The sequence below is a fragment of the Populus alba genome, chromosome 16 (assembly GCF_005239225.2).
Source record: "Populus alba chromosome 16, ASM523922v2, whole genome shotgun sequence".
NCBI classification, from domain to species: domain Eukaryota; kingdom Viridiplantae; phylum Streptophyta; class Magnoliopsida; order Malpighiales; family Salicaceae; genus Populus; species Populus alba.
The window spans coordinates 13825667-13837672 of record NC_133299.1 but is presented as its reverse complement, the minus strand read 5'-3'; the positions used below and the strand labels follow the sequence as shown (position 1 = coordinate 13837672).

The window sequence follows — 12006 nt, the reverse complement described above, 5'->3', positions numbered from 1 at the left end:
GCGTAGAAGCAACAAGGAGGGCTGTGTTTAAACTGGAATAAGATTGTGGTATTGGTTGTGATTTGAAATGTTTTTATTTAAAAATGTATTATATTGATAATTTTTTTTATTTTTAAAAAATTAATTTTAAAATTAGCATATTAAAATGATTTGAAAATATAAAATAATATTTTTTAATAATTTTTTTTTGAAATTTAAAAGAACACGATTTCAACCATGTTTCTAAACAAAGTTGTAGATTGTGTTTACACTGAAGTTTCAGCAAGATTTTGAGGTTTTTTTTTAAAAAAATTATTTTTAGTATTTTTAAATTGTTTTGATATGTTAATATCAAAATAAATTAAAAAATATATTTAAGGCATTTCTAAATTAAAAAAAACTTTTAAAAACAACCGTTATAATACTCCTAAACACCCTCTCATCAATTTTGTTTTTTGAAAAAGCAAGCATGAATCTTTTGTTCCTGTATAGTTTATGGCATGTCATGGGATGATGAAGGGTGCTGAATCCATAAAAAAATAATTTATAGTGATTTATAAGGGCATTAGAGCTAAGAAAGTCGGTCTAAAAAAGAATGGATTACAACTTTGTTGGTAATCAATAATACTCTATCAAATTAAATAATTATATAGATTACACTGATATTCACAATTGTACATCACATGTTTATCACTTATAATAATTTATTAGATTACATTTATATTCAAAATTAATCAAATGAATAATGAGTGAAAAAAGCTACTTACAATGAAATATATGGAAAGAAACTAAAGTACATCATAGCTTCCAGGCAGAGAATTTGATCAATTGAGTTTCTCTAAATTCCAAGACCATCTCATTGTAATTCTCTCCTTCAATCCTCACTGCATATGGGGGCTCCTCTCACCATTTCTTTTGCTTCCAATAAACTCTCATTGCTTAGTCGCAACCCTTCAAGCCTAAATCCTGTCTTAAAATCGCAACATTGTTCTATTTCTTCCCACTCTTGTATCCAAGACCTAGAAGAGGCATTCCATAGCTACTCTTGCCTCTATAAAGCAGCTAGGGAACTTCCATTCGATTGATTCCAACAAGGCTCGATAATGTTCCATACAATTGTCAAAGAAAAATCCGAAAACAGGGCAGTCTTTCATTAAATGAAGGGTGGGGCTTTGTTCTTATGGGGGGGGGGGGGGGGGCGCCTGTACGCAGCTTTAGCCAAATAGCAGGGCGAGAGAAAGTCAATGTGCGTTGACGAAACTATGAGTTTTTTTCCTAACAAAGTCCGATACATGCCTTCTATTCCTCTTTCTCCCTATATGGGAAAGAGCCCACATACAATTGAAGGCCAACCATTCTCTCCTTTCACCACCCTTTTCTCAATCCCTTTAGCCAAATCTTTTAATAAACTTTAAATGCAAAATCAACAATATTAGAGTTACAAAGATAAATACACACACGGTAAACCATCAGCAAAGACAATGGACAAACATAAAAACAATATACTCTCAAAGATTCGAATGCAAAATCTCAAAAATAAATCCAGAAGCTAAATCCATTCATCACAAGTTACAACTGAGTTAACTTGCAACGCTCTAAATTACAATAAATTCAAATCCATTCATCACACTCATGACTCATATATATAAACACATACACATGGTAAACGTTGAATCAAAAATTCAAATGCAAAATCTCAAAGATAGACATAAACTTTGAATCAAAATCTCAAATCCTTAATCTTTAACATCATTAGAGTAAACTGTAAAGATTAAAGCACCTAAACAACTGTCACGCAAAGATTAAAAACATAGTAAGAAACGGACATGTAAAAAGACAAATATATGTTCTTACCTCTGTTCTGAGCAGTGAGCAGATCAATATTACAACCAGAGAAAATTAATCACAAATACAATCAAACTTGGAGCCTGTGGATCCAATCAAACTAATATTAGCAACAAAGTGCGAAACGGTCAGGGAATCCAATCTTGGCCTTGGTAGGCTGGTAGTTAGCAACAGAGAAGAGAGAACTATTGAATTTTTACAGGAGGTGAAAAAAGATAAACATAGTAACTTACTTGGTGGAGACTAGAGAGACGCTGTTGTTGTTGTGTGGACTCTAGTTCTCATGGTGGTTGGTGAAAAGGATGCCGTCGATGATGGAAAAATAAAAAAGATGAGGGTTGTTGGTGGTGTACCGATGATTAATTGTTGGACCGTACGTGGACGGCTGAGAGAAAAAGATTAAGAGATTGAGGAATCCTCAGAGAGGATTTAGAAATTTAGGGATTTCAATTGCAATTTCTTTGTGAAGTCTGTTCTGAACGTGAATACATGATTTTGCAATTTTTTGTTTTGCTTTGTAATAGGCCAAATGCCAATAAACAGTCGATACCTGTAATCAAAAGTACAATTTTATCTTGTGCGGGTAAACTCGTTCAATCAGTGGTGAAATCGCATTATTTAAGGCCTTGATAATTTTTTTTTTTAAATAAAATCAACAGATTAAAGATTGAATTTTGACTAGGCCAATCAAGTTTTTTCTTTTTCTTTTTTTTTTCAACTCGGACTGGTTCATACCTTAAATCGACTTATCTTTTTTTTTTAATCCAGACCAGTTCATACCATAGGTCGACCTGCCAGATTGATCCAAGTTTTAAAATAATAGTGACAACTTATAAAATAGACTAATTTTATATATTTACATTATTTTTCTTTATTTTTTTTTATTCAAACTTGGAAATTAAATAAGAATTTAGATTTAAGAACTCCCCCACGTTTTGATATATAAATTATCTATATTATGATGGAATCCAATATTTAATGTGGTCCACATAAGCCAATAATTAAGATAATGAAATCTTTGGTAATGCATGTTGGGATTAATTTCTATAATTAATGTTTGATCTTGTTCCATTCATTGACTAATTGATTGATTCTCATGGCATTTTGTTCCTAAAACCATGGCAGATCATAGGATATATATCCCAGACAAAAACATTTCCGATTAGAACAAGACTGTTTAAACTGTACAAATTTCTTAATGAACAATGATCTCTCTCTTGTTGTTTTGTTAGATTTGCAATTAATGATTTTGTGTTGCAGGGCTACGAGGTAAAATCAAGTTTCTAATTAGTTGTTGCGTTTTTGAAAGAAAAAAAAGATATTTTTTAATTTTTAAATGATTTTAATTTAATATTTTTAAATAAAAAAAAATATTTTAAAAAATAATCACTACATAATAATAAACAAACTCTAATATAAATTACACAACAAATTAATTAAGAATCCCAAAAGGTTTGTCAGTTGACCTAATGATCAATAAGGTTTGCTTTAATTTTTTTAATTTTTGAGTTTAAATTCTGAAATTATTTTTAAGACTCTTTAATGGGAGAATTTAATTTCACTTAACATAAAAACTAATTGTAAGACATATCTCATCACTGAATACAAAAAGATTAAGAAAAATGTTTTCCAAGAGGCCAATACAGAAATGTGTAAATTCTCAATCAAAAAAATCAAGAAAGCAATGTGTAAATTACGCAAGTCATATGAAGAAACAAATCTCGGCAATATGCATATAATAAGATAATATCGATCACTTTCCCAAATATTTAAAAAATATATATTAAAAATAATATTTTTATTATTTTTTAAAAATTATTTTTCAAAATCAATACATTAAAATGATTTGAAAACATTAAAAATATATTAATTTAAAGTAAAAAAATAAAAAAAATTTTATTATTTTTAAATATTTTTAAAACATAAAAATAAATAAGGATATGAAAAAAAATGCAAAAATCTTTGTACTGATAATAGCTTTTTGCAGGTTACGATGCAATTGATACATTGCATTAACTACATCGAGATCGGTATAATACAATTCTTAGGGTACGTATAAATTATAAAATATGTACACTGTATATGCAACAAATAAAACTTTGGATTTACCAAGAGATTGCAATCTTCATCTTATCCTAGGAAATCACAATTAATTAGTTCTAAAACAGCTAATTGGATTATGATGATGGCTTGATTAAGTTCATTAATGAATTAATTTAAAACAAAGAATGGAAGGAAATCCCTTATTATATATATATATATATATATATATATATATATATATATATATTTTCCCCTTTAGAGATCAAGTTGTTGCGTATAGTAGCAAACGTAATTATTGCCCAGCTCAACTCGCAAAGAAGGTATTGGTATAAAGGTTACAAAACTTTATACCAAGAATTAAGAAGAATAAAGGTCCACGACAATTTTTTTTTCCAAAAAAGAAGAAGCAAAAGAGTCACAACAAATCTTAGAAACATAGGATTGTATATTAACTACTGTCTTGTAATAGAAAAAACAAATTTATTTGGTTGAAATTAATGATTGGTATAAAAATCTAAAATAAATTTGTAAATAATTTCTCATTGAATTGTTATATTTTTAAAACATAAAGTACCGAAAAACATTTTTTTTTATAGGAATTATTTTTTAAAATAAAAATAAATATCATAAATATCATACAAGGTTTACTTAATAATTTTTCGGTTTTGATCGGGTTATCAGATTGTCTGGTTTAATTTTTTTAAAAAATAAAAAAATTAACTATTTATAACCGGATTTTTAACTAAATGGCCAAGTTAAATCATCTAAGTTACATTAATTTTTTATTTTATTTTTTTAACCCTATCTAATTTTAATTCCATGTCAATCATGTCTCGAGTCAATTTATCAGACTGAGCTGGATTCGAAAACTATAAAGTGGAAGCAGGAAAGGAAAGAGTGACGGCAGTTATTAGTTTACATATTATGGTAATATTCATGACAGGGCTTCTTTTCTCATTGGTCTATAAAGTCAAAGAAATGACAAAATTATTTGGCAGAGACGTTACACACTCAACTACCTCTCTCTCTCTCTCTCTCTCTCTCTATATATATATATATCTCCGGGCTTGCTTAGTCAACTGGATAAATAAATCCTTTGTATGATTGGAAATTTGAAATTAACCTAGTTAAATGCAGAAGATTTAGTAATTAATTTATAATTCAGTTAACTCGGCTTGAACTCCTGATTAGATTATAGCCAATAATTATTTTTTAAAAAATTTAAATAATATTATTTTAATTAAAAATAATAGATTTAGATCAAATAAGTGATCCATAAACCTTATAACTTAATAACAATTATGATATATATATATATATAAGTTTATGTTTTCCTTTTCAAATGGAGATGTAAAATACTAAAATATTTGTTAACAAAATAGGGGGGGGGGTTTAGAGTGAAGCATTTTTAAACAGCACTTGTTACGTCTCAATTCACGATCTTCATAATTATGATGCATAGCAACCATTTGATAGGTATTGGTTTAGAGAAAAAAAATTGCTTGGGTAACTATTAATTTCATTTTGATGTGCAAAAATTATTAAAAATATTATGGTTATTGAAATTAAAACTAAAAAAAAAAATTAAGCTATTTTAAGACTAGGTACACAAATTTTATGTTACATGCATATGAATGTCGCAGGGATGATTATTTTTTAGTTCGGTTTTTATAAAAAAAAAAAAGTAACAAAACTGGATTTTTTATTTAAAAAAGTTAAAACAGAACCAAAATCAGTTCAAATTGACCTGTTTTGATTTGGTTAGGTTTTTTAAGATAAAAACCGGTTCAAACAGGTTTGTCTCGGTTTTTTTCCGGTTTGGCTTGATTTTTTTTTTGTTTGGGTTTGGTTTTGTTCAGTTTTGTTTTTTTGATTTCAGACTTATAAAACTAAAACCGAACCGAACTGGTCGGTTTTTTCAAAATTTTAATCGGTTTTTTTTCACGGTTCAGTTTTTTTTTATTTTTTTTATTTTTCTCGATTTAATTAGTTTTTTGATTTTTTTACTGACCCCTAATATGTTGTGCTACCTTAGGACCACCTTGGTTAATTTTGATATTTCTGAAATTTATAAATTTTATGCAACTTTGAGGGGTTAAAGTGTTCAAGTAAATTAAGGGTTAATTAGCCAATTATATCGCACTACAAAGTGATTAAAATAATGAGATGATGTAACGAATTCCATAAATAAAATATAATTATAGAGCTAAATTAAGTAATTAATGATCAGTGCCATGCAAATCTTTGTGTGTTTAGATGTGACTTTCATTTTAATTTAATGATTATCCAATAAATGTGTTAGAACTCAATCACACGGGGAGCATGAAAAGACAAAAGCTTAAAACAACGAGAAATTTACATGAAGTTGCGTCCATCTTTGAAATGTCAAGTGCCAATAAAATGCAAATAAGTGTTTATAAAAACGTTGAATTAAATGATGAGTCGTCAATTTCAATATTTATCAATTTACAATTCATACTTTTTTTTTTTTTTAAATTCAGTGATATTGACCTCTGCACATTTACAAATTTACGTAGAAATACTAATAATAAATATTACTTGATAAGTTGTGACTCGACTAACCTGTCTTTTAGCTTAGATGGAATTAATTTTTTTTTTTAACCTAATTTACTTTCAAGCTAACCCATGACTCAACCAAAATTATTAATTTTTCTTTTTAAAACAATTTCATTTCAATTTTATTAAAAATAATTGTTTTATTAATCTAGATCAATTTACTCTATTTATAACCAAAGTTTTATTTAGAGTTCAATAACTGTCACCAGGAAGATTTTGAGCTACAAAAGAGTGCAATTGACGGAGCCAGAACAGGCAAACTCATCAAATTTATAATGATAGTTGATCTTGTTGTAAAAATACTACTTTCCTGTCTTAGTAACTATTTACTATTAACATTATCAATTTTTATATATAAAAAAGAAGGTTGATGGACATAAGTTTTTTTTTTATTATTATTAATGTGGGTGTCTGGATCAATTTGCTCGTACCTCGATTAATCCCACGAACCTCAAAGTTAACGACCATATAAGTCTCCAGTTATCTCGAAGTTTGTAAGACTCGAACTGATAATCTATAAAAAATAAATTTATAACCAATTAAATTACACCCCTTAATTTTAAGCAAACATAAGTTCTTCTTTAATATTTAAGTGGGGTCGATGGGTAATTTATAAAGCATTTGACATTTTCAAATATCTGAGAAAACAGAAAAGAAATATTTCTTCTAACAGACAGGAAGATGGTAAAAAGACGTAGTCTCATTCCGCCGTAAGAAATTAACTCATCAAAGTAATTAATAATGTAGCTGATATATATATATATATATATATATATATATATATTAACAATATCTAAATGGTGTGGGGAATCACTGTTCCCCCACACCTAAATGCTTTCTCTTCTTCTTTTTTTTTTGCATTTTTTTTTTTTTTCAACTTTCCCTCATTTTTTTTTTCAACTTTCCCTCATTTTTTTTTCGTTTTCCTCTTTCTTTTTTCGAAATTTCTTTCCTTTTTTTTTTATCCAACTTTGCTTTTTTTTTTTTCCATTTAATTTTCTTTTAAAATGTTTTCTTTATTGATTTTACTTTTTAAATATTGAACTGGTTAAAAATTCTACATATTGTGGATTGCTACGGGTTTTTTTCAATTAATTTTTCTTTTTTTCTTTTTTCAAAATTATATTTGTTAAATTTTTTATATTGAGCTGATTAATAATTTAGTTTTGTAATTTTTTTTCTTTAAACATTGTTGATTGCTACAGTGTTTCTCTACATGGTTTTCAGTTAAAAATTACAGTTACAATATGTGAGGAAAGCACTGTAAATTTCTAAAATTGTCTTTGTCAGTTTTTTTTTTTAAATATTAAGCTGTTTAATAATTGCAATTACAAATAAATACAAGTTTTTCCCTCACAAAACGCTATGGATTGGTAATATTTTTTTAAATTATTTCGTCGATTTTATTTTTTTTAATATCGAGTTAGTTAGAATTTAACTTTGTAATAAAGCTTAATCATGCGGGGAAAGCACTGTAACTTTCCTCACAAAACATTGTTGAAAATTACTATTAAAAGTCATTATAAATAATGTTAAATCATGTGGGGAAGCACTGTAGCTTTCATTACAAAACATCGTGAATTGCTACAGTGTTTCCAACATGATTTTTTTTTCTTTTTTTGTGTTTTCTTTTAATATTTTTTTTTCTAAAATTATCTTTGTTGATTTAATATTTTTTTAATATTGAGCCGATTAAGAATTTAGCTTTATAATTTTTTTCTTTAAAACACTGTGAATTATTGCAGTGTACCCAAAATTATCTTTGAATATTAAGTTGGTTGAGAATTATAATTACAATAAAGTTAAATCATATAGGGAAAGCGTTATAGTTTTTCTTACAAAACCAGTATTTATCTAAATAGTTTTTTATTTTATTTTATTGGGGAAAGCACTTTAGTTTTCTTCATAAAACATTATCAATTGCTACAATGTTTTTTCTTATAGGTTTTTTTCCTTCCAAAATTATCTTTGTTGTTTTTTAATATTAAGTTGGTAGAAATTTTAGCTTTGTATTTTTTTTTGCCTTTTATTAACAGAAAAGCTAAATCGTATGGCGAAAGCAATGTATCTTTCCTCCCAAAACATTATGGATTGCTACAAATCATTTTGTTCAGTCTCTAAGTTTTGATCACCAACACAACTTTTTTTCCCGTCATGAAATATTAGCTCCATCATATCTTTAGTTTCTATTACTTATCTAGCGCTGGTTCACAATTATAACACTATTAAATATATTTATTTTATAAGCCCGCGGCAGCGGGTGGGCATGCATCTCGTATATATATATATCAGATCCAGAAGAAATTTACTGTATATTTGCTTGTCTTTTCTTAGTAGGAAAATATTTTGATGACTCCAAGGCTCGTATATATATATATATATATATATATATATATATATATCAGATCCAGAAGAAATTTACTGTATATTTGCTTGTCTTTTCTTAGTAGGAAAATATTTTGATGACTCCAAGGCTCGTGGAAGAGGTCTAATTTGTTTGAATAAATTACCCCAAGAAATTTAATTTATAAACATTAAAAACAATACACGAGTAGGCGTTTGAAGGATCGTATGAAATCATCTTTCCCCATGTGGCCCGTTGCTTCCCATATTGAACCAATTGTAATGCCTTCTGTATGTATTCATTATTCAATAGTAAGTTAGTAGTTATTTTACCCATATTTTACCGTGAATCAGAAATTTTTTTTAATAGAAAATAAATACATAAGCTTTTTAAATATATATATTTTTAATTCTATTTATAAAAAAAAAGCCTATACATGAATTTAATTAAATATATTTAAAAACTATATGCATTCAATAAATACAAAAAATAAAGTGTTGATGCGTCAATTTAACTCGTCTCGCTGTAGATTGAATAATTTTTTTATAACACAAAAAAATTAATATGTAAGTGTTATTAGCGTATTTTTTTATATTGAATAAAAGATATAACCATAAATAAAAAAATTGATGTTTATATATAATAAAATATTATTTCGATATTTTTCTGAAAAAAAATACTTTAAAAAATAACTATTCTCAATACTCCCCCCTTCAAAAATATGGATATTCTGCATTATATACTCCATTACGGATATTCTGCATTATATACTCCATTACCTTGCTTTCTTCCAAGAGAATAGATTAAATCTTACACATCTGGCGGGAAGAATTAAGGAAAAGGCTGGGAAATGTTGCCCCTTTGGAAATATATATATATATATACACACACGTGCAAGACAAAGTAATTATAGTGTAAGGTAATTACTTCGAAATTTAAATTATTAATTAACCTAATCTCTTGGATTAAAATAGTAGTATCTAAATAAATGGATATGCATGAAGAATATAATGTCTTTAAGAGGCTACAAATACAAAGAAACGAAGGTTCGGTTGGTAACTTGATAGGAATAAAACTCTATAGAAAGCCTGTGAGAATGTGATTGGCAGGACCATTTATTTTTTTAATTTAATGTTCATTTCCTGCTATCATATTCTATTATGCTAATCTATCTCTATATTGTTCTCTAATCTTTATATAAATGCCCACTAATCTTGTGCTTAAAAATGATCAGAAGCAGCAGCAACAAATTAACTCTTCTTTTCTACCTATCAATTAACTAAACCTTTCATCAAAATTAAAGATGATGCAACCAGAAGTTTTCCAGCCTTCATGGCCATTCTACAGGGTCATAAGCTCAAATAATCTTGACCAACTTGGTTTCTATGGTACTGACATGGATGCCTATGTTGATGCCTGTCAATTCTCTTCTTCGTTTGTCAACAATGAGGATATCTATGATATTTCCTCAATGTTTCCTGCAGTTTTCAATGGTGATCAGTCTGTCCAATCCCCACCTTGCGTAGAGGATTTTTTGATGGAGGGCTTTGAACCTAATCTCTTCAAGGAAATGGAGCTTATATTCTGTGAGAGCGAGGGAAATTCTTCTTCAAGTGAAGCATCCATGGACACCACACCAATTCCACAGTCAACACTTGAATTACCAGGGGAAGAGCTACAGCTTGAAAATCAAGTGAGTCTCTTTCATTTACTCAAGGCTTATGGAGAAGCCATGGATGGAGGGCAGAGTGAGCTTGCAGATGTGATCATGAGATGTGTAAGTGAGAGAGTTAGCCCAGCTGGTGAAGCCTTGGAGTGTCTCGCCTTTAATCTATGCCACGATCTTGAGAAGCAAGGGGATGATTATATAAAACGAGAATCCTGCAGGAATTTTGAGTTAGCTTTCATGGCATTCTACCAACTTTTCCCATATGGGAGATTTGCTCACTTCGCTGCCAATTCAGCAATCCTTGAAGCTCTTCCAGCTGATGCAGAGACAATACACATAGTGGACTTCGATCTTGGGGAAGGCATTCAATGGCCTCCATTGATTGAGGACTTGGCACACCTACAAAAGGCAGTGAGATTGACAGCAATAAAATGGAAAAAGGATGACTGCAATTGGGCTCCCATGGTTTGGAGTTTCGACGCAGCGAAAAGGAGACTTCTTGATCATGCAAGATGCTTTGGTCTAAACCTGAAGGTGGAGGAGATGGGAATTGAAGATTTGGTGAGTGAGGAAAAGAAGGCAAATAAAAGAGGTGGTGGGAAAGAATGGTTAGTCTTCAACACCATGCTCAGACTTCCTCACATGGGAAGGGCAAGGAGCAGACAGCTTGTTGAACAGTTCCTAAGGGTAGCCGGAGACTTGGTGGCCAATTCCGCCTTCTGCAACTCCGGCAGCAGGGGAATTATTACTTTTGGTGATGGTGATTCCTGTGAAAACTTGAAGAACAGTTCCGATTTTGGATCATTTTTCGAAGGGAATATGGCGCATTACAAAGCCCTGATTGATTCAATCGAGTCCAAATTCCCAGTTCATCACACAGAAGCAAGAATGACATTGGAGTGTCTGTTCGTGGCACCCTACGTCTCCTCCCAGGATTGGTACCAAAAGTGGGTGGAGATGAAGCAAGGTTGCAATCTTGAGCTGGGAAATGTGTTTGAAGGATGGAGGGTGAGCAGAGTGAGCCTGGAGGAAGCTAGAGAAGTGGTGGGAGACGAGCAAAGTTCTTATGGAGTAAGGATCGGGGGAGACCTGGGAAATGAGATGATTTTACAGTGGAAATCAACTCCGTTAGTCAGAGTTTCTACATGGAGAAAATAAAGCTAGAAAAATTAAAAATTATTTTTCAAGAAATATAAAAATAACAAATTAATTACTCCATGCTGCATAGATTCATTACTTCTAACTGTAGAAGAGAAATGTTTGTCTAGCTCAGGGAATAATTCTGTTTTGTATAAAAAGGGCATCGATGATGGAGGATGCAATATTTTCAGCTTTCTTAGTTGATTTAATAATTATTTTCTTAATTCTCCTTCTAATTTTATGTTCTTTTTTTTTTTTTTTTGAAATTTTGAAGAAAAATTGTCTTGGAGTTTTATAATTATATATGAAAAAAGAACTCCATGCTCATGAATCTATTAAATGATTAAAAAAATGTATATTAAATTTCATTGTTTTATAATTTCCTTCAATTAAATTAAATTTGTTAAAA

General features: G+C 29.3%; 1 protein-coding gene across 1 annotated transcript; it reads left to right on the top strand.

The window, feature by feature from the left end:
• The first annotated feature begins 9837 nt into the window (after positions 1 to 9837).
• Positions 9838 to 11766, top strand: LOC118039369 (protein NODULATION SIGNALING PATHWAY 2-like). The gene has a single exon (XM_035046059.2). The coding sequence runs from the start codon at positions 10092 to 10094 to the stop codon at positions 11613 to 11615; it is 1524 nt and encodes a 507-aa protein (XP_034901950.1). The 5' UTR covers positions 9838 to 10091; the 3' UTR covers positions 11616 to 11766.
• The last annotated feature ends 240 nt before the right edge of the window (positions 11767 to 12006 follow it).